The sequence below is a fragment of the Staurois parvus genome, unplaced genomic scaffold, assembly GCF_062004578.1.
Source record: "Staurois parvus isolate SC_StPar_1 unplaced genomic scaffold, SC_StPar_1.0 ptg002360l, whole genome shotgun sequence".
Lineage (NCBI taxonomy): Eukaryota > Metazoa > Chordata > Amphibia > Anura > Ranidae > Staurois > Staurois parvus.
Window position 1 is genome coordinate 79,755 of NW_028320156.1, and position 24,208 is coordinate 103,962.

Sequence of the window (24,208 nt, forward strand, 5' to 3'; positions counted from 1 at the left end):
ATGAAGACTTATACCAGAACACTGGAATCTTCGAGAAAAACTTTTTTTCCCCCATCTACATATTAGAAGCCATGTCGTCTGCACACACATGACAGAAGCCAGGCTTTGCTGGTAAGAAAACAACTCAGAGCGTCTCACCTCTTTCGAGCTATTGGATTTGGCAATGGCTTCTGGGGACAGTCGTTCTTGGACAAGAATTCGTATTGCCTGGGAAAAGAAGACAAGGAGCTCTCGTTATATAAAATCTAAAACAAATATACATAGAATTATGCACCTCCAACGTGAAGATCTAGTGTGGTGATGTTCCTCCAGCATTCTCCAACTGCTCATGTGAGACTGCATGGAAACGCCATTAAAGCCCATCTCTGGGTGACTGGTCAGGAGAAGAGGGGGCACAGACACGGCCTCAGTGCAGGGGGGGGGGGTCTTGGAGACCTGCAGCACTCACATAAGGAGCTGTCGGAAGTACAGTGGAAGCTGTACTAATCTCAGCATGTAAACAAGTTCATCTGCAGGACATTGAAGTATGACTGCATTACATGACATAAATTTGCGGCTGAGAAAATGGAACATTTTGCTGCTCCAAATCTGTTAGGACAAAATTTAGAAGAAGAACTCTGGGCAAAAATGTTATTTTCCCATGCAGTGGGGCTGTGCCTGCACTGCATGGGTTAAATGCTCGTTTTTGTCTAGGGCAGGGGTGGGCAACTGTGGCCCTCCAGCTTTTGTAGAACTACAAGTCCCATGAGGCATTGCTGATAGTTACAAGCATGACTCCCAAAGGCAGAGGCATGATGGGACTTGTAGTTTTGCAACAGCTGGAGGGCCACAGTTGCCCACCCCTGGCCTAGTGGTTTGGTAAGGGGAGATATACTTACCTAATCTGCTGATCCTCCGAGCACAAAGTATCAGAGGGATCTCATTGTTAAAAGGTATGTCAGGAGAAGGGTACAAAAGAATTTCCAGCCCTTCGGGTCTGGTAGGGATTTTGAGAGGAACTCCCATGCCAACATAAAAAAAAAACAAAAAACAAAACAAACCAAAAAAAAACAAAAAAACAAAAACAAACGAAAACACACAAAAAACACACAAAAACAAACAGAAAAAAAAAAAAAGGTGTGCCCCCCCCCCCAAAATCCATACCAGACCCGTATCTGAGCATGCAGCCAGCAGGTCAGAAAAGGGGAGGGGGGCAGATGAACCATACCAGGCCACATGCCCTCAACATGGGGGGGGGGGGCTTTGGTGCGGGGGGGCTTAAGAACTCAGTGAATGAGTGACGCGGCTGTGTGGGCGGTTCTAGCACCCTCCTCACTGATATAAAATGTACTCCTATGTACGGATGTGATTTGAGTGTGCATTATCCTATATATTTTTTTTGCTCTACTAATTTTGTGGGTGGCCCTGTCTGCACAATGGGGCTCAAACCCAGAATGTAAACTCAAAGGAGCCAGATGGAAAAGTATACTGCAGTACAGTTACTGGAAAATACAATTAACAGCAGCAGAGATTCCTCCATCAGCACTGTTTATTATTGTGGATTGGGGAGGGGGGAATCTTTTGATTCCTCGTTTAGCCTCCTGTGAGAACCAGCGAAGAGAGACTGAAGTGTGTATGGCTCGTCTGATCAGTACAGCTCAGCATGTATGTTAATATTAGGCTTTCTGGTGCAATTAATTCTTTTAAATTCAAATTATCCCAATGAGTAAACAATCCACAGGCATCATACAGTGCCTTGAAAAAGTACTCCTACCCCTTGAAATGTTCCACATTTTGTCATAATACAACCAAAAAATGTAAATGTATTTTATTGGGATTTGATGTGATAGACCAACACAAAGTGGTACATAATTGTGAAGTGGAAGAAAATGAGAAATGGTTTTCAAAATTGACAAATAAATCTGTGAAAAGTTAGGCGGCATTTGTATTCAGCCCCCCTGTATCAATACTTTGTAGGACCCTCTTTCCCTGCAATTCCAGCTGCAAGTCTTTTTGGGGATGTCTCTACCAGCTTTGCACATCTAGAGAGGGACATTTCTGCCCATTCTTTGCAAAAACAGCTCAAGCTCTGTCAGATTGGATGGAGAGCATCTGAACAGCAATTTGGTGATGGTGTGTTCAGGGTGATGTGCAGTGTTAGTTTTCCCCCACACATAGCGTTTTGCTTTTAGGCCACGAAGTCTAATTTTGGTCTCATCTGACCAGAGCACCTTCTTCCACATGTTTGCTGTGTCCCCCACATGGCTTCTCGCAAACTGCAAACAGGACTTCTTGTGGCTTTCTTTCAATAAATGCTTTCTTCTTGCCACTCTTCCATAAAGGGCAGATTTGTGGAGTTCACGACTACTAGTTGTCCTGTGGACAGATTCTCCCACCTGAGCTGTGGATCTCTGCAGCTCCTCCAGAGTTCCCATGGGCCTCTTGGCTGCTTCTCTAATGAATGCTCTCCTTGCTCAGCCTGTCAGTTTAGGTGGACGGCCATGTCTTGGTAGGTTTGCAGTTGTGCCATACTCTTCCCATTTTTGGATGTTGGATTGAACAGTGCTCTATGAGATGTTCAAAGCTTGGGATTTCTTTTTTTATATCCTAACCTTGCTTAAAACTTCTCCACAACTTTATCCCTGACCTGTTTGGTGTGTTCCTTGTGCTCCATGATGCTGTTTGTTCACTAATGTTCTCTAACAAACCTCTGAGGGCTTCACAGAACAGCTGTATTGATACGGAGATTAAATTACACACAGGTGGACTATTTACCAATTCGGTGACTTTTGGTTCCACTAGATTTTAGTTAGGGGTATCAGAGTAAAAGAGGGAAAAATACAAATGCACGCCACACTTTTCAGATATTTATTTGTAAAACATTTTGAAAACTATTTATCATTTTCCTTCCACTTTGCAATTATGTGCCACTCTGTGTTGTTCTATCACATAAAATACCAATAAAATGCATTTACCTTTTGGTTGCAACATGAGAAAATGAGGAAAATTTCAAGGGGTATGAATACTTTTTAAAAGGCACTGTAGGTCACATTTTACATATATGATGCTGCTTACTTTAAGCATCACCAGATAATCGTCATGTCTCTGGATCTGCAGGAGGTTTGCCAAGGCCATCACTCCAGCTTTGAAGTCTGGGTTGTTCACTAAGGAGGAAGAAAAAAAACAGACAGAAATAAATATCACAACGCCTGGCACCATACACACAAAGAAAATCTGTTGATGGGCAAACCCCCTAATCCCCCCTGTCAGAGATGACGTACCAATATAGACACCTTTTTGCATATAGTCTGGGAATGTAACAAAATAAGAGCCTTTCTGGTCTGAAATAAAAGACTTCATTGCTACCTTACTAAGCATACCTAATGTCTGTCATACTACTAGATGATGTCTTTTAGGCCATTTAGATCATTCCGATTTGCAAAGTAAACCAAACGCCTTTTCCACCTGCTTTACCGATTCCTTAAAACGCACTGGTTACCATGTCACTAGAGAGGATGCGTACCATGGAAGCCAAACAAAGCAAGCAGAGTGCAAAAACGTCTTGTCACCAGCTTTGCCTGCAGGCTCCATAAAGCTGATATTTACCCTATTTAGGATTTACTATGCCTTGTTCCACACTGTGTGTTCATGTGAAGGCGGCCATCTTGATAAGGGCAGGGTTCTGCTTCCTCATGTCATAGCTGCCCTTCATGACTGTTGACTAATGGGAGAATAATCAAGTAGCAGCAGGAGAGGTCTAAACCTCTAATTCAAAGAACAAATGTATCAGAAGCAGGGAGATACTTACACTGCAGGTACAGATTCCTCTCCAGCAAGGAAAACAGTGAGGAGCACAGTTGTAGCACCAAATCTCACACCTCAGATCAGTGGTTCTCCACCTCTTTTCAGTAAAATTATGGACAGTCCCATGGCACCCCTTAAAAATATGGACAATCTTGAGGCACCCCAAATGGGGTGCCTCTACACTGTACATAATTTTAAAAGGGCACCCCATTCTAAAATGTAAAAAACTATTCTAATAGTTTTATATAACGCAGCAACATCCACACATGTAGGACACCCAACATTAGAGGTGATTTATTCATCTAAAGCAAATACACTTTTGCACACTGGTACTGACTAGTATTCCATTGTCTCTCTTCTCCATCACTGAGCTAATGTGATCCCAGCACTGATGGAGAGGGGCAGGACAGGGTCAAACTAGTATGCTGTGCAGGCAGCTGACATCCTCCTTATCAATTCATGATGTCATTGGTTGTCAGGATTCTGACAGCTAGAAGGTCGTAATGGTGAAAATGAAAACCTGTGGCTTTGTGTAACTAAAAGTCAGGCTTGTAACACCCACTGGCCTGAATACAAGTTTTGGGCAATTTTTAGACATTTTGCCAAGGCACCCCTGAAGAAACCTCAAGGCACCCCAGGGTGACTGGGCACCTTGGTTGAGAAAGGCTGCCTTAGATGACCTCACACTGAAGATACACAACCATGAAGCTTAAAGCAGAACTAAACCCACCGATTTAATAGCTCAGTGCCAAGTCACTTGCCATGCCTCCAGTCTCCTTGCAATTTAGAATGAAACAGTCCTTTCATATGTGGGCAGCACAGTGGCTAAATGGTTAGCACTTCTGCCTGGCAGTACTAGGGTCGTTGGTTCGAATCCCAACCACAGCACCACCTGCCTGGAGTTTGCATGTTCTATGTGGGTTTCCTCCAGGTACTCCGGTTTCCTCCCACAATCCAAAGACATGCTGGTAGGTTAATTGTCTCCTGTCTAGATTGTTCCTAGTATGTGTATGTATGAATGTGAGTTAGGGACCTTAGATTGTACACCCCTTGAGGGTTAGGGACCTTAGATTGTACACCCCTTGAGGGTTAGGGACTGATGTGAATGTACAATATATATGTAAAGCGCTGCGTAAATTGATGGCGATATATAAGTACCTGAAATAAATAAATAAAAGCATGTTTGAACAACTCTGTCACACAACCACATTAATTTACACAAGCAGCACGTACCATCCAGGTTTATTAATGGCTCCACACTCTTTGTGGCCTCTGTAGTCAGTGGTTTTGCATTCTGGTATTTAGCAGCTGGGGAAAAAACAAAAAAAAACAAAAAAAGGTCACTATTACTGCAATTTAGAATAATGCTGGCCATACGTGGCTCATAGTTCTGGTTAATTTCTACTTATCGGATGCAGCGACTGATCAGCTATTCAAGCAGCTGCTGGCAGTGCACAATTCATCATCGTCTTGGTTTAACTAAATGGACTAATTCAGGAGGAAATATAAACATCAAAAGTGCGTAGTCAGCAGCGGTGGCACAAAAAACCTTGACATTTAGTCATTCAGAACGACTGAAGACCAAGGTCATTCTGTGCCTAGATTGCTGCCTGCACATTGTTGATGTTTACAGGTTGGCCCTACTGGACATCGGCAACATCACATAGGCTCCAGAACGCTCTTCGCATTTAAATGTGTACAACATAAAACATGACTATGAGCGCAAAAAACTTGTACACAGCTAAATGCTACAGACCAAAGCAGAGCAGCGTGCGCCCATAGCATCAATTACAGCTTATCTGCATGCAGGAGTCCTTATCTCAATTAACCCCATGTGTGCCTATTCTTTCTACCAGGTAAATCTATTAATATTTACATTGTCTACCTGCCCCATCTTCAGTATTCGATTTATTACATCATGGCCCACCGAGCTCACCCTACCCAAATAAAGCAGGTTATCAAGCCCAGTACATGACCGTATTCTCAGATTTATATTCTGGATAACCTTGTTAATAATAACGTTCAGGATAACCTTTCAAAGTATTTTTTTTTTCTTTTTAGTTCTAAGCTGCCAGTGGCTCCCCTCACCTCTTGTTCCTGTGACACCAACACAGAAAATGAAGAGTCGGGTGTCATCAAGACACATTCAGTAAAAGTAAACCAGACAGAGGTTCTAATCCATATACATCTCTATTGCTATGTCCCATTTGGAGAGATTAACCTCAACAGTTTCAGTTCCTGTCGCTCTGACCAGGAAGCAATATCTCCAGTGGATACACACACTGGCTATAAGCTACCAAACTCAGTCCAAAAAGCATTTTGTATAAACAGGTAAATCACCTACCATTATCGCCATACTCGAGGCGAACTGCAAGACCCAGAAGCCAGTCTATTCCTTCCTGACGCTCTTGAGACTTGAAGGGGCATGAGACATCTTTCAAGTACTGGGGAGGGAATATCAAATGATTTTAAGAAACACATCCTCGAAGAAGGGAGGACTATTTTTTTAATTATTATACAGGACTTATATAGCGCCAACAGTTTGCTTTGCACTTTACAATATAACGGGAGACAATACAGCAACAATACAGTTCAATACAAGAGGGTTAGGAGAGCCCTGATCCTTGGAGCTTACAATCTAGGTGGAAGGGGCTAGTGGTACAAAAGGTAATAAATGTTGGGGATGTACTGGTAGGAGGAATAGAAGATTTGGTTATTAGCTGAAGGCAGGATTGGCTTCCCAGAAGAGATAGATTTTCAGAGATCGCAATAGGCAATAGTTGGATAGATTGGGGTAGAGAGTTCCAGAGGATGGGGGGAGGCTCTGGAGAAGTCCCGGAGAGGAGCATGGGAGGAGGAAACAAGGGAACTAGAGAGCAGGAGGTCGTGGGAGGAGGGGAGAGGATGGTTTGGGTGATATTTGGAGACAAGATTGGTAATTGGGGGCAAAGTTATAAATGGCTTTAAATGTTATTGTTAGTGTTTTGAATTCTATTTGTTGGGCAATAGGAAGCCAGTGGAGGGATTGGCAGAGAGGGGTGGAGGACACTGAGTGGAGGCCAGTGGAGGGATTGGCAGAGAGGGGTGGAGGACACTGAGTGGAGGCCAGTGGAGGGATTGGCAGAGAGGGGTGGAGGACACTGAGTGGAGGCCAGTGGAGGGATTGGCAGAGAGGGATGGCAGATACAGAACGGTTAGTAAGGTGGATGAGTCGGGCAGGAGCATTCATTATAGACTGAAGAAGGGATAGCCTGCGATGAGGTCGGCCAATGAGGAGGGAGTTACAATAGTCAAGACGAGAGATAACCAGGGAGGGAATAAGTTGCTTAGTAGTTTCCAAGGTTAAGAACGGGCGTATCTTGGAGATGTTGGAGGTGAAGCCTACATGATTTGGACAGTGATTGGATTTGGGGCAGAAAGGACAGATGGGAGTCCAGGATTACACCTAGTACCCTGGCATGAGGGGAGGGACTGACTGTTGTATTATTGATCTTGATGAGGAGGGGGCATGAACTGGAGGAAATAGTATGAGATCCGTTTTAGAAAGATTGCGTTTGAGGAAGCGGAGTGACATCCATGCTGATATGTCACTTAGTAATGCAAAAGGAGACTGAAGGGGTGAGGTGAGGAGTAGAAAGATAGATTTGTGGGTCATCAGCATAGAGATGGTATTTGAAGCCATGGGAGTTTATCAAGTGACCAAGGGAGGAGGTGTAGATGGAGAAAAGGGGTCCAAGGGAAAAACCTTGAGAGACCTCTAGAGAATGAGGAAGTGGAGAGGAGACAGGGTTATAGGGAACACTGAAGGAGCGCTGCGATTGGTAGGAGGAGAACCAGGAGAGAGCAGTCTCTCAGAGGCCAAGAGAGTGGATTTTGTTTTTTTGAGGAGAGGATGGTCAACAGTATGAAAAGCCGCAGAGAGGTCAAGTAGTAAGAGTACGGAGTAGTGGCCATTGGATTTAGCAGTTAGTAAATCATTAGTGAGTTTCAGTAGTAGGGAAGTTTCAGTGGAGTGGAGTGAAAACTTGACTGTAAAAGGGTCAGGAAAGTTGTTGACAGTGAGGTGGGAGCTCAGACGATTGTAGACTAGACATTCTAAGAGTTTAGAGGTAAATGGGAGCAGGGAGATGGGTCTTAAGATGTTCAGGTTGGTGGGGTCCAGGGAGGGCTTTTTAAGTATGGGAGTGATGTGTGCATGCTTTAGGAGGGGAGGGGAAGGTGCCAGTAGAGAGGGAGAGATTGAAGATGTGAGTGAGGGAGCACAGGATGGAAGAAGAAGGTGACTGTAGTAGTTGTGAGGGGACAGGATCCAGGGGGCAGGTGGTGAGACGGGCTTCTGAGAAAACCTTAGTGACCTCTTCAGTAGTAGAAAAGACTCAAAAGAGGAAAGTGTTGAGGGAGGTTTAGTATAAGGTATGTTAATTGGGATAGATGTCTGTGCGGTGAAGATGCCCCTATGAATTGCATCACTCTTGTATTTGAAATTATTGGCAATCTCGTAAGCAGTGAGTTACTGGGTGGAGGTGGAGAAAGTAGAGAGTTAAAAGTGGAGAAGAGGAGGGAGCTTCACCCAACGGAACGCGACTTTACATTCTATTCCAGTCCTCATGATAGTTTTTGTAGAATTGATCATATATTTATGCAGGTTCAGCAGCTTCCCTTGGTCAGGCGGATAACTATTCCCTCCTCGCCTTGGTCGGATCACGATCCCTTGGTACTTCTCCTTGCCCTCTCTGGGTCAGAACGGCGCCCTTTTCATTGGCGCATCAATGATTCTTTATTGACCACTCAGGCTACCTGCCAACAAATAGAATTTTTTTTACGAACATACTTCACGGAAAACGCGGGATCGGTCTCCTCGGCAGTGCCCCTATGGGAGGCGCATAAGGCCACGGTGCGGGGTCATGTTATACAGCTGGCGGCGGTCCGGAAGCGGGAGCGGGAGCGCCGACTTTTGGAGCTTCATTCTCTCCTGGCCTCTGCGGATGCGCGTTGGAAGTCCTCTCCATCTGCGGCCCATAAACGCGCTCGGGACGCTCTGGCGGCAGAGTTAGACCTACTTGCCTCTTCAGAGGCGGAACGGGCCCTGCGTTGGACCAAACACAAATTTTATTCCTGTGCTAATAAGCCAGGCCCGATGCTGGCCAGGAAACTCAATTCTGTGGGGAAACCCCATAAACCGATTCGACTGCGACTTCCTACAGGTGGCTGTACTTCTAATCCCCAGCAGATTGTTTCCCGTTTCTCAGACTTCCTTGCACGCCTCTACGCTAAACCAGATCCCTTCCTCGTGGCTCAAGCAGAGGCATTCTTTCAAGATATCCGACTTCCTGGGTTATCCGAGGCAGCACAGGTGGCACTCAACGCCGGTGTCACTGTACCAGAAGTGCTCCAAGCTATCAAATCTTTACGGTCCACCGCGGCCCCAGGTCCCGACGGCTTTTCCGGTCTTTATTATAAGAAATTCTCAGCCTTGTTGGCGCCCTTTTTGGCTGAGTATTTTAATGCGTTACGACAGGGCTCCTCGCCCTCCCCAGATGCGCTTAGAGCGCATATCGCCATGATTCCTAAGACGACCGATGATGTACAGGAACCGCAAGCCTTCCGGCCTATTTCTCTTCTTAATGAAGACCTGAAGATATTGGGCAAGATCCTTAGTTTCCGCATTAATAAATATTTGCGTAGCCTGGTCCACAGGGACCAGGTAGGGTTCGTCCCCGGGAGGCAGGCGGGTGATAACGTTCGTAAGGTGGTCCATCTTATACATTTTCTGCAACAGCGGAAAATCCCGGGATTCTTACTGTCTTTAGACATATATAAAGCCTTTGATTCTCTATCCTGGGAATATCTGCGGTTTGTACTGTCTCGTTGGGGTTTTGGGGATTCTATTCTTTCTTGGATTCAGGCCTTGTATTCTTCTCCTTCGGCCTCCGTCAAATACGCTGGGTATTTTTCAGATCCCTTTCCTATTGGGCGAGGGACGAGACAGGGTTGCCCTCTGTCCCCAGCGCTCTTTGTCCTGGCGCTTGAGCCGTTGGCTTTGGCGCTTCAGACCGATTGCAATGTATCGGGGGTTCCTTACGCGGGACAGGAATTCAAACTGAACCTTTTTGCGGATGATGCCCTCCTGACTCTTACTAACCCCCTGACGACGCTTCCTAATTTGCAACAGGTTCTTGAGCGCTTCTCCTTGATTTCGGGTCTCCGTATCAACTTGGATAAGACTGTCGCCCTCAATATTACTTTGGCTTCAGATTTGGTTTCGCGCCTACAATCCCACTTCCCTTACAAATGGGCTTCCTCTTCTCTTGAATACTTAGGCATTCGCTTGACCCCCACTTATGACTCCTTGTTTGCTGCGAATTACTATCCATTGCTTAGCTCTCTATCCTCTCTTATGCATTCTTGGCAATTTCCGCACCTGTCTTGGATAGGACGGGTTAATTCGGTGAAAATGACCATCTTGCCGAAATTGTTGTATTATTTTCGCACACTCCCGGTGCGGGTTCCCCCTCATTTTCTTCGGTTGCTTCAGGCGAAGTTAATGCGTTTTATCTGGGCCGATAAGCACCCCAGAGTATCCAAAAGTATGCTTTTTGCCCATAGACTTCAGGGTGGTCTTGGGGTGCCTAATGTGACTAAGTATTATCAAGCAAGCCAGATTGCCCCGCTGTCTATGTTGCACGCCTCTTCCGACGTCCCCCTCTGGGTCCTGTTGGAACTACCTAATTGTGCCCCTATCGCACTATCGACGCTTCTATGGCTTCCCCCTGCCCTGCGCCCTATGGCACTGAGTCCGATGTTACTTCATGGCCTACAAGTTTGGGACTCGGTGCGTTACTCTGGTGGTCTGATGTCACCTTTTCTGCCTTTGCTCCCAATTATTAACAACCCTCTTTTCCCGCCGGGTTTGGATCACCCAGGGGCGTTTTCTTGGTGGGTGACTAATGGTTTTTCGCAGGTGCGACACTTTTTGATTTTTCGGTCCTTTCCCACCTGGGACTCTCTTCGGGAATCCCGGAATATCCCCCCGACGGAATTTTTTCGATATCTTCAATTGCGACACTGGCTGCTCTCGCTGCGGGGTACTTCTGCGTTCCCGTACCAGAAATCTGCCTTTGAACAGCTCTGCCAACTGCGTCCGGGCGCTCCGGGCCTTATATCCCTTCTTTATGCAGCTCTGAACAGACGCTCGTCGCATACTTCACTTTCATATGTTGTTCAGTGGGAGCGCGACCTGGGAGTGGCTGTGGATCCGGAGGACTGGAATAAGGCCTGGTCACTCATAGCTAAATGCTCATTTAATACGACCACACTGGAGGCAGCCTATAAGGTATTGTTTCGTTGGTACTGGGTTCCGGCTCGGCTGGCCCGGGCTAACCCTGCCTGTAGTGATCAATGTTTTCGGGGTTGTAGTCATCGTGGTGATGTATTACATATCTGGTGGTCATGCCCGAGACTGTTTCGTTTTTGGTCTCGTGTATTTGGCCTCCTTTTCACCTTGTTCCATCTCTCCATACGCCGGGATGCTCGGTATGCCTTGCTTCATTGCCCCATACCAGGCCTCTTAGCTCACCAGCAGAAGTTGGCTTCCTATCTGTTTTTATCCGCCACTAGAACAATTGCTCAGGCCTGGAAGAGTCCGTTTGTCCCTCTTCAGGGGGTGCGGGATCGTATGACCACTATGATGCTCAACGAACAGATGTCGAGTATCCGCAATGACTCCCAACGTAAATTTTTGAAAATATGGGAGCCGTGGTTGCAATATGCCCTTCCCTCACTCCCCCCGGCTAGTCTGGGGATGTAATGGCGTTCGGTATTGACGCTCTTGAATCCCTGCTCTTTGCCCCCACCCCCTTTTTTTTTTTTTTTCTTTTCCCTTTCTTTTCTTTCTCTCTTTTCTTTTTTCTCTCTCTCTCTGTTTTTGGTGTGACTGGGCAGCTGCATTTAGTTGTTATAACCAGTTACATTACTGTTTTGTAACTTATGTGCCATTGATAGCCCCTGCGTGGGCGTACCTTTTGCCCTGTTGGCATTAGAGCATTGTTTTTCCTTTTTTTTTATTTTGCATATTGTTTATCTGTGCAATTGATAGCCCCTGCGTGGGCGTGTTTTATTGCCTCTGTTTATACTGTTTAAAATTTAATAAAAACCATTGAAATAGAAAAGTGGAGAAGAGACGAGGAGGACTGGAAGACAAGGTATTATAAGGAGTGACCAAGTAGGCTTGTTTGGCAGCATGAAGGGAGGAATTTTATTTTAAGAAAGCAGATTTATATAGGGTGAATGCTGGCTGGGATTTGGCTATATGCTCCAGTTCACGGCTATGTCTCTTAATATTTCTGGTGTCATCAGTCTGCCACGGTTGCAATGGTCGGGGCCTGATATTTCATGTTGTTAGAGGAGCAAGTGAGTCTAGTGTGGAGGAAAGCAAATGGTTGTAGACAGCAGTGGCCAGGTCAGGGCAGGACAGGAGAGAGATTCAGTCATAGAGGCGGTCAGTTGCAGAGTAGAAAAGAGAAGGGTTTGAGTTGTGGAGGTTTCTGTGGATGATTTGTTTGCTGCTTGGATGGATAGGTGTTTGAAGACGATGACACTGTGAAGGTGATGAGATTGTGATCAGAGAGAGGAAAGGGGGTGTTTGAGGTTGTAGGAGTGCAAAGATTGGAGAAAACAAAATCTAGGATATTCCCATTAGAGTGAGTGGAGGACTGAGTCCATTGCGTTAAGGCAAAAGAGGAGGTTAGGTTGAAGAGTTGGGATGTAGCCGGGTTGTTCACATTTAATGGGGAAGTTAAAATCACCAAGAATGATAGTGGGTAGTTCAGAGGAGAGAAAGTAGGGTAGCCAAGCAGACAGGTCATCAAGAAAGCAGGACACCGGATAGATCACTGCAATCCTCAAAGCAATGGGAGAAAACAGTCAAATGCAGCGAGTCTCAAAAGAAGAGAAGGATAGAGAGGAAGGGTTAGGGAGGACTTGAAAGGTGCTGAGTGGGGAATAGAAGCAAACCAACTCCACCACCTTTCCGACCACTGGGTCTGGGTGAGTCCAGTGGAGGCCTTCATGGGAAAGTGCTGCAGGAGAAGCAGAGTCTGCTGCTTGAAGCCAGGTTTCTGTAACTGCTAGTAGGTTAAGGGAGTGGGAGACACTTTAATAGAAGAAAAAAAAAATCCAGCAATTGCTGCACATCTGACTGCAAAGTGGGGAGAATATGTCTTCATTGTCACCAACTGATCAGTGCTGCAATAAGAAAAACAGCAGCCCCAGTATCCCATTAGTGTAGAAGTAATACAGCGTATCGCAACAAAAACTAAAACTAAAGCCGGCCATACACGGGTCGAATTCCGAATGAATTTTCTTTAGAAAATCTTTTCTAAGAATTTTCGTTCAAATTTCGCACCATTAGTGGGCCACAGCAACGGCCGATTTTCGTGCGACCATCGAATTTGAGTGATCAGGCATGTTGGAAATATTTTGAAAAAACAAATGAATTTCTAATCAACGATGGGAGAATCGTGTGAGAAAACGCAATTGGAAAAAGACAAAAATGAGCGTGAGCTGTGACATAGGAAAAAATTATTGGCCACAAAAATTCTTTTCTGTAGCAACATGAGGGGAAACTGAAGGCTTGGTTGGCTGAATTTTTAAATTAAAAAAAAAAAATTACAATTACGGATTACAAAATGCATAAAATGTCTTATTTTCTAAAGAAAATTTGTTCGGAATTCGATCCACGTATGGCCTGCATTAGGCAGAGAATGTCTGTAATCCGACTTCTAGGCGTCTGCAGACTACCAACTGAAGCCAATTACATGTAAGAGGACTAAGAATTCTTAGGGAAAGCTGTACACAAATGCAGCAGAAAACAACCAAAAGGTTGCCATGGCTGCAAGAAGCAACATTTGAATTTTTTTATAAAAAAACTGTACCTGGTTGCATACCGAGACAGAACGGCAATTTAAATGACATTAAGGGCCCATTCACACAAGATGCAGTGGGATGCATTTTCACTGCACTTAAATTGCATAGACAGTCCAAAATGCAGGTTATCCTATGCGCAAAGTTCACACGACTGCAGTGCTGTGCAATGTAAAAAAGATCAGCAAATGGCATTTTTATGCACGACAAATGCACAAAAACGTGTGCAAATGCACTGCAATGCAGCACGCATAAAACGGCGAAAGAAAACAAAAACGCTAGTTTAGGAAAAATGCTCCGTAAATGCATGCTAAAAACGTACATCAAATGCACTTCACTGCGTGTGCAAACACAGGCAGTAAACAAGCAGTTTCTGCTGTGAATGGGCCCAAAACCTATAAAATTACAATTATATGTTATATAAGTATAACTGGATACTAACATTTATAGGTAAAGTTGATCCAGGGAATATCCGATTGCCTCTCGAGGGATCAGGAAGGAATTTTTTTCCCTGCAGGAGCAAATTGGATCATGCTTTGCTGGGTTTTTTTGCCTTCCTCTGGATCAACTGTGGGTATAGGAGTATAACTTATTTTTTTATGGTTGAACTGGATGGACTTTTGTCTTTTTTCAGCCAGACTAACTATGTTACATAATTTCTGGTCTTTTCAGTGTAAGGCTCCTTTCACACACGCATGATCTGTTCGGTCACATTTTTCTGAAGAAAAAACAGATTCGGTTTGCATCGGTTTTCAGTTTGATTTAGATCAGTTTACTTCAGTTTTCCCTTCTGTTTATATCAGTTCAGTTTACATCAGTCTACATTCATTTTTGCATCTATTTTTACTTCGTTGTTGCAGAGACCAATCAGAGGTGACAAAAGTATAAATAAAAAAATCTTCTTGCCTAAAAACAGACACAGGTGTAAACGGATGGCATCTGTTTACATCCGTTTAATTCTGCTTCAATGGATCTGGACCTATCCAAGTCCATTTAAAATAAATGGAATGGAACGGACATGGATGTAAACAGATAATCATCCTTTGGTCCATAGAATACATTGCTGTCTGTCTGTTTTTATCCATCCATTGAGAGATGAAAAACAGATGGTCCAACTATGTGAAAGGGGCCTAAATGCCAGCATTTTGCATATATGCACGCCATACTGGCTATTCTGCACAAACCCAGCCGTTTGAAATCCCTACAACTGCCTTGTTTTTATTAAAAATGAGATGGAAAACCTAATTTAATAAAAGCAGTACAGCAAGTACATGCTCACCTTAAATTTTAAATGATCTTAGTAAATTAGGTAACTCAAAAGTGAAAATTCAATCCAAAAGAAAAGAAAAAAAAAAAACAAAAACAAAAACAAAAAAAAAAAGGATAGCTCAGTAAGCAAAAATCCTATTTGAAAGTGAACATGCTCTACTCCTTTATTAAATCAATAATATCTGTCAAAATAACAAAATACAGACATACAGATAGCTCTACGGGCCCATTTACACTTATGTGTTGTAGTAATTCCAACATGTGTTCCCACAGCACATGGCAATGCAGCTGCTTTTTTGTTTGGTATGTCACTCATTGTGAACTGCAGCCTTACGCAGTAAACCCCAACGCACCATAACGCATATATTGTGCATTGAGGTTTGATTTTAAGATTAAGTCAAGTATATTTTTTCATTTATAACCACAAATCACCAGCGCCAAGGAAATAAATATACAGAAAAAAATATATATATATTACACACACACACACACACACGGGATCGGAAGTTTGGGCACCCCAGCTAAAAATTTGTATTAATGTGCCCTCTGTGAAAAAGCTGAAGTTAAAGAGAGGATGGCTTCTACAAATGGAGAATGATCCTAAACACACCTCGAAATCCACGGGGGATTACATCAAGAGGAGTAAACTGAAGGTTTTGCCATGGCCTTCACAAAAGAGCAGTGCGTGACAGACAGCCCAGAAATCTCAAAGAACTGGAAGACTTTTGTAAGGAAGAATGGGCAAAGATACCTCAAACAAGAATTGAAAGACTCTTGGCTGGCTACAAAAAGCATTTACAAGCTGTGATACTTGCCAAAGGGGGCAGTACAAGATATTAACTCTGCAGGGTGCCCAAACTTTTGCAGACGCCATTTTTTTGTTTTCTGTTATTTTGAAAGTGTAAATGATGGAAATAAAATCTAACTTTTGTTGACATATTATAAGAATGTCTAATCTGTAATTTGATGCCTTTTGGAGATTTTTCCACCTTTCCTTGGCTTCTTACATTAATACACATTTTTAGCTATATAAATATATATATTTAAATTAAATGCTGCTGTACCCAAGTGTCTGACACCAAAATAATAAAAAAAAAAAAAAAGGGGGGGGTGGGTAAACAAGAACCAAAAAAACAGCCACCATGTCCCAGAATACAGGAACAGAAAACAACTACCCAAAAAGAAACCCCATTAAGAGGGACAGAAAACCCCAAACAGCCGCAAGGAAACTGTATAGCCAAAGAAAGCATCCGAAGACACACAAACATAAACCATAGAAAACCTAGAAAGGTGTGTACAGCCAGAAGCCACCTTACCAGCTAGAGACAAAGACAGTGGATGTCATAAAACCCAGGGGGCACCAATTGCCTTGGCGGAATGTGCTGTAACTGGGAATGGAGGAACCCAACCCCAATGGCGTACGCCAAAACCACCGGATGCCTGATTCACGCAAAGATTATGGCAGAGGAGGCCGCCAGGCCCTTTGACTGATCCGTGACTACAAAGAGAGTGTCCGATCTCCGAAAGGAAGCTGCAGCAGAAGAAAAATGCAAATTCCCAGAACCATATCCAAGAAATGTAACCTCCTGAGGATGCGAGGGCCATGGGGGCACAGGGAGGCAGGACAAAACGTAATTCAAATGAAAGCTAGACACTAGCTTCCAAAGAAAGGAAGAACAGAATCACCTTATCCTAAAGTAAAACCAAAGGAGGAGACTTACTGGACAGGCTGCCAGCTCCAACAACCTGCACGCGGGAGTAAAAACTAATAAGGCAACTGTTCCAAGACAGCGCAAGCAAGGGAAGCTCCGACGGTCACAAACCAGATTTACGTCCCATAGTGGAAAATGACAATGTATCGGAGGAGCCACATGTCAAATCCTCAGAATGAAGGTACGAATCAAAAAGGTGTGTGGCCAAGGTATGCTGAAATAAAATCACAAGGTCAGAAACCCAGCCTTAGATAGTACTGTAGGCAAGCTTTTGTTCCACTCCCCGCTGAAGAAAAGTCCAAATCTGCACCACTGAGAAAGATCAAGGATAGACACCCTCAGCGCCCCATCCCACGAAATGTAGCCCTTACAAGTGCTATAGTAGGTCTTCCTAGAGATAGATTTTTGTGCCTAAAACATGATTAAGGATTCGCACGTTTGGGGGAGTGGGTACCTGAATTTGACAGGTACCCGCTCCCACTTCGATCACCTAGGCGATCGGAAGCGGATGTTGTCCTCCCCCCTCCCTCTCCGTAGTCTTCTGGGACAGGTGACAGGTCCCAGAAGACTACAGGGCCATTAAAGCACAGTGCTTCTCCCGCATGCGCAGTGGGCACCCGGCTGTGAAGCCGCAAGCTGTCACAGCCGGGTGCCCGCACTGAAGATGCCGGTGAAATCTGCCGCAGTGAGGACACTGCTGGACCGAGGGACAGGTAAGTGTCTGTATTTTAAAAGTCAGCAGCTACAGTTTTTGTAGCTGCTGACTTTTTTTTCGTTCAGCTGGAACTCCGCTTTAAGAAGAGGCTGTGTCCATCAATGACTGTAAGAGTATTTCATGAAAATAAAAAATTCCCAAGTTATGATAGGACTATGCTTTGTCGTTCAGTTAAGGCTTCATTCACACAGGGATACCTATATGTACACCTGTGCAAAGGGTCGTCTTTGCCTCCCCGGGCATGCACACGTTTCGTGCATCCACATGCAGGCAATCCAATTCATGTCTATTAGGGCACAGCAGCTGCACGAACACTGGTCCCAATTCGAAATCTGAGCGGGTCCTCAAACTCACCATCTGCGTTCAGGGACACGCACCCGCACCAATGTCAAATTGTGACCAAACTGTCCACGCAACCACTGTGTCCCATTAGACATGAATGGGACATCCTGCAAACAAATGCATGGGTGTACGTATAGGTACACCTGTATGCATGAGGCCTAAAGGTTTACATCTTCTTTAGGTGGTAAAATTTGCATATTGCCCCCATAAAGCAGTAATTACCTGTAGTGCAGAACCATGCACAATCTCCTTTGTTGTGAAAGTAGACTGGTCCACACGATCACAATGGACACTGTATACTCACAGAAAGATTTCAAGGGCACTCAGCATCTATTCTATACAGAATATAGTATTTAGAAGTAACAAAGGCTAAAAACACTTAAAATCGAAAAGTTTTTAGCCCTTGACAATTTTTTGGAATAAACAGAAGCGTTGCGGCGAGTGCCCTCGCACCCACCCGCCCACCCGCTTCAGTGGAAGAGATAGGGAGATGCATGGTTGTGGCATTTTCTCTTGGATACTGTCTGCCTCTCCCACTGAACGCCAACCATGAGTTCCACACATTTTCTGTTCTATTATACAATGAACGCTGTGCCGAGATTCATCCAGTTATACCTTTTCATACTGATTGGGCCATTCGCTGCTGTGTATATTTCTTAGATTCCCCCGATCTTCTATTTTGTAGTGTCTAATTTTCTGATCTTCTAACCAAACAACAAAGTTCCGAAACTCTGTTTCGTCTATGAGAGAGGATAGAATAAACAGGAAACATTAGTCAGGGGAGAAACGTCAGCAAAGCTTCCTTCCCACCAAGGACAAGTGTTGGCTAAGTGGCTTAAATAGTCAGTACCATATAAACATACAGTCATGGCCAGAAATATTGCCCCCCCTGAACTCTGTTAGATATGCACCACTTCACCCTGAAAATTGTTGCAATTACAAACGTTTAGGCATTTTCATGTTTCTTTTGTTTGTAATGGTAGGATACAAAAGAGTGGATAACCAAAAAGCCAAATCTGACACATTCCACACAAAACTCCAAAAAATGGACTGGACAAAATGAATGGTACCCTAAATGTATTATTTTTTCACCACACCCCTTCGAAAAATAACTGAAATCAATGGTTTCCTGTAACCATCAATGAGTTTCTTCCACCTCTCTACTGGAATTTTGGCGCGCTCTTCTTTCACCAACTGCTCCAGTTCTCTCAGATTGGAAGGGTTCCTTTTCCCAACTGCTGTTTCGAGATCTCTTCACAGGAGCTCTATGAGATTGAGATCTGGACTCATTGCTGCCATTTTGGTACTCTCCAGCGCTTTGTCGGAAACCATTTCTGGGTGCTTTTTGACATGTGCTTTGGGTCATTGTCCTGCTGCCCTCTGACAGAGACCCAACTTTCTGACACTGGGCCCTACATTACACCCCAGAATTCTTCAGATTTCATAATGCCATGCGCACGGTCACGACATCCAGTGCCTGAAGCAGCAAAGCAACCCCAAAACATCAGTGAACCTGCACCATGTTTGAGCCCGGTTTCACATATATGCGGCCGTGTGGCCCACGTTTTCCGTGAGCACGGGAGCCCATTCATTTGAATGGACTCCCGTGCCACGCAGAGAGTTCCTGCACTTCTGAAAACGCAGCCCGCATGGGAATCTCGGTTCCCAGTACAGTTGCGTTTTCCAGTGCGGGCGGCGTGCCATTAGAACTAAATGGCACCTGCCCACAGGTCCGCATTCTTCTGTGCGGGTGGTGCGGATGCACAGATCTTTGTGCGGATGCGCAGCGGCACAGATGGGAACCTAGGGTGACTGTAGGGACTGTACTCGTCTTTAAGGCCTCACGCACACTGGACCTTATAAAAATGCCAGTAGCGTTAGCTGTAGAATACCAAGTTAAAAAACTTGAGTTTTGTTGCATTTTTTGCATTCGCTTTTTTCAGCTTTTTTTTAGTGATTTTCAGCGTTTGTTTTTTAGCAAAGTTATACGCCCACAAAATCTTCAGGCTCAAAAATCGCTCATGAATGCCGGAGAGCCACACTTTTTTAGCGGTTTTCAGCTTTTATCAGCATTAGAGCATTTTTACAGCTAAACAACTCCTCTTGAAACCCACTAGTTGTTTTTTTTCCCAGACAGAAAATGTCCCAGCCAAAAAAACGCTGATTAACGCCTATGTGTGCATGGACACATAGGATAACATGCTGGGGAGTTTCCTGGCTGTAGAGAAAAAAAAAAAAACGCCAAAAGCCAAAAACAGCCACTGTAAAAACGTCCCATGTGCGTGAGGCCTAAAGGCCTCATTTCTTTTTCTGAAAACGGTAGAATGATGGGCTTTACCAGAAAGCTGTAGTTTTGTTTCGTCTGTCCACAGCGCATATCCTCCTAAAAGGACTTCGGCTTCGTCAGGTAAGTTTTGGCAAACTCCAATCTGGCTTCTGTGCCAGCAGTGGGGTCCTCCTTGGTAATCTACCATAGCATACCTTTTCATTTAGATGGTGACGTATAGTGTGAGCCAACACAGCTGTACCCTCTGCCTAAAGGTCAGCTTTGATAGAGATTCTCTATCCACCAGTCGAACAATCCTCCATTACAATCTATGATCAATTTTTCTCTTTTGTCCACGTCCAGGGAGATTAGCTACAGTGCCATAGGCTGTAAACTTCTTGACAATATTGCGCACAGTGAACACAAGAACATTAAGATCTCCGGAGATGGACATGCATCCTTGAGATAGTCCATGCTTTTCCACAAGTTTCCTTATCAAATCCTCAGACAATTCTTTGCTGCTCTCTCTCTCTTCTCCATGTGGCACAAAGACACACAGCAGAATAGTTGAGTCAGTTTTTCATCATTTTAAATGGTTGTCGGTGTGATTTCTATATTGTCAGCGCCAGTTAATTGATACAGGCGAGTTTAGTTACAAATACAGGAGCATCACAAACTTAAAAGGCAATTATTTCTTCCAATTTTGAAGGCGGCGCCAGTATTTTGTCCAGTCCATTTTTGGTGTTTTGCGTGGAATGTGTCAGATTTGGCTTTTTTTTTCTCCACTTTATGTGAGTCATACCAAAAGAAACAAACAAAAGAAAAACATGAGAATGCCGAAACATTTGTAATTGCGACAATTTTCTGGGTGAAGTGGTACATGATCTGATTATCCCCGCAGAAATGCAGGGGTGCCAATATTTATTTATATATATTTAATATTTATGGAGAAACAAAAGCAGTAAGAATATAAACATAAAAGAATAAAAAAGGACAAAAAGTTTAACACAAATTATATATATTTTAACAGATTCAGCTGTGAAAGAAATATGTACGCAATGCCCCCTTGTGGAAGTTTGTGGAGGAAATGTAATGCGATATGTTATAGTCACATACTGAGTCTATATCACCCTAGGTTCGCATCTGTGCGGGTGGTGCCACTGCGGATCCGTATGAAAATCCCTGCAGCCACACCACTTGCACAGAAAATTGCGGACCCGCGGGCGGGTGCCATTAATTCTAATGGCACGCCGTCCGCACTGGAAAACGCAACCGTACTGGGAAACCGAGGTTCCCGTACGGGCTGCATTTTCCAAAGGAGTGCAGGGACTTCTTCCCTGCGGGTCACAGGCACGGGAGTCCATACAAATGAATGGGCACTCGTGCCCGTGCAAAACGCGGCCTGCACGGCTGCAGAGATGTGAACTGGGGGTCAAAAGGGGCACTGAAGAGGTTCTACAGCATGGGTGCTCAACCTGTGGCCCTCCAGGTATTGCAGAACTACAAATCCCATGAGGCACTGCAAGGCCGACAGTTACAAGCATAACACCCAAAGGAAGAGGCATGGTGGGATCTGTACTTCCGCAACAGCTAAAGGGCCACAGGTCGAGTACCCATGTTCTAATCTGAAGGCTTAACTTTTAACCACTTGATGACCAGGCCTATTCAGACACTTTCTGTTGGGGGGCTTACTTTTTTGCTAGAAAGTTACGTAGAACCACCAAACATTTATATAAATGCAGAGGCCCTAGAGGGAAAAAAAAAAAAGAAAAAATGGTGGCCATTGCAATTTTTTATGTCACACGGCATTTACGCAGCGGTTTTTCAAATGCAATGTTTTTGGAAAAAAAATACACTTTATTGCAAAAAAAACACCATATATAACCCAATGTCTTGTCAAAATATAAAACATGATGTTATGATAAGTAAATAGATACTCAACATGTGACTCTCGTGGAATGGAAACAAACTATGAGACTTAAAAATCTCAATAGGTGACATTTAAACTTTTTTTTAATATTACCAGTTTAGAGTTACAAAGGAGGTCTAGCGCTAGAATTATTGCTCTCACTAGAACGTTCATGTCGAAACCTTGCATGTGTGGTGCCAACATTGTTTACATATACGTGACTGACGTATGCGTTTGCCTCTGCGCATGAACACAGGGAGGACAGGTGCGTTTTAAAAAAAGTTTATTATTTTATTTAAAAAAAATTATTTTTACACTGTCCCTTTTTATTTTTTTTAGCACTTTTATTCTCATCACAAGAAATGTAAGCATCCCTTATGATAGAAATAAAGCATGACAAGTCCTCTTTATGGAGACGTCTTGGGTCTACAAAACTCCAGATCCCTTCTCTACCCTTGAAAGCTTGAGAGCAAAAATAAAAAAAAAAAATAAAAAAAAAAAAAAACACATTGATCTCATGCTGTCCAAAAAAACAAAAAAAAACGCAAGCGACAAATGCTCATCGCTTCTGGTCTCCTAGACAATAGAGGTGATCAGAGACAATTCAGTCTCTGAACACCTCTATTGTAAGCTGGTGCAGCCGCTGGATCAGATCCCAGGCTCCCAATCTAGACAGGAGAGTCTGGAGAGGCACTGGACAGAGGCGGGAGAAGGGCGACTCCCTTCCGCCACCTGTAAAAGCAATCCAGCAGCCCAATAGCCGCTAGGATTGTTTACTTGGTAGGGCATTAGTGAAGAAAACGATACCGGGGTTATGGCTGACAGCTGCAGACATAACCCCCGTACAACCACTTGAAGTCAATCATGTATATGTACGTAATTTGGCAGCAACTGCTTCCATGGTCAGTTTCCCCAGCACCCCCTAAATATTTACCTGAGCCCGATCTCAATCCATTGCTGTGCCTGCAAGCCTCACAGGACATGGAGGCAAAAGCGGGAACAATTGCGCCCTGTTGCTATCAATCAGATCCTCTGATGAGGGAGCAGGGGTTGCGTCCAAGCCACGCTGTGGGTATCAATATGTCAATAGACGCACATAGCCCAGCTCGGGATCAAGCCTGCACGAGTGCCCACATAGCAAGCAGCTTGCCAGGAGTGCCGGCAGGGGGAAACCAGACCAGAAGAGGATATTTGGGCCTGCTCTGTGCAAGACAATTGTGAACTGGCAATGCTCCGCACAGCAGATAAAGCCCTTTCTTATCGTCTGTTTTTTCTCAGCAGGGAATTCACCTGCTGAGCGGAGTGTCCAGATGAGAGGTTTGTGTCTGTTGCACTTATGCAGAGCGGACGCGGCCACAGCCTGCTCTGCTCTATAGGCAGCAGTCCGTACACATCCAACCACCCTCCTATCTGATCTGGACAGATGGAGTGGAACAGACCACCTTCCGTTTTTTCAAAGACATCCTCCACCATATATCTGCTCACCTCACGCAGTGTGACCTCACATTACACAATGTTACGATCTAACTGCACTTTTGGTTCCATATGGACTCAGAAGATCAGCTTGCTGAATGATGACTCCAAAGTAATCTCCCTCCTGATAAGCGTCTGCCATATTCCTCATTAAAAAGAACTCCACATAATGCTTTATCCTTATAAAAACTTTTATTCATCAATTAAAACAAGAAATACATTCACATTCCGGAGGTGTATATTGCACCAGGTATGATGAAGATCCAGTGATGTACTGATTAAACACTAGATGGCAGTATCATCTCAGCAGCAGAGTCCTGTACAAGCTCAAAACAAAAATAGATTGCAAGGCAGATCACGGGCCCACTCAATGAATGCTACTGCCTGCTGTAATGTCATTTCAAGATCCGTTTGTAGACCACTGCAGGCCGCTACACCAATGATGAAGTCACGTGACTAGTGATGAAATGCGTTGGGGAGGAGTTTGTAGAGCACTGCAGGCCGCTACACCAATGATGAAGTCACGTGACTAGTGATGAAATGCGTTGGGGAGGAGTGTGCGGATGACGTCATGACGTTGCCATTCATCAGCATAGTGGCTTGTAGTACGCTACAAACGGCTCTTGGAACAACATTACAGCAGGCTATAGCATTCACTAAGGGGGCCCGTGCTCTGCCTTGCATTACATTACGGATGGTGTCTGTTGTGAGCATGTACAGGACTCTGCTGCTGAGATGATACTGCCATCTAGTGTCTAATTAGTACATCACTGGATCTTCATCATACCTGGTGCAAATACACCTCCGGAACGTGAGTG

General features: G+C 44.3%; 1 protein-coding gene across 1 annotated transcript in view; it reads right to left on the reverse strand.

Moving 5' to 3' along the window:
• The window catches only part of RTRAF (RNA transcription, translation and transport factor), a 45,265-nt gene that overhangs the window by 11,399 nt on the left and 9,658 nt on the right, over positions 1–24,208 (reverse strand). Inside the window, exons 2-6 of the mRNA XM_089665806.1 lie at positions 18,358–18,482; positions 6,128–6,227; positions 5,017–5,091; positions 3,055–3,143; positions 139–207 (exon numbers count right to left, since the gene is read on the reverse strand). Of these exons, the coding sequence (XP_089521932.1) occupies positions 139–207; positions 3,055–3,143; positions 5,017–5,091; positions 6,128–6,227; positions 18,358–18,482 (458 nt within the window). The remainder of the gene's footprint in view (positions 1–138; positions 208–3,054; positions 3,144–5,016; positions 5,092–6,127; positions 6,228–18,357; positions 18,483–24,208) is intronic.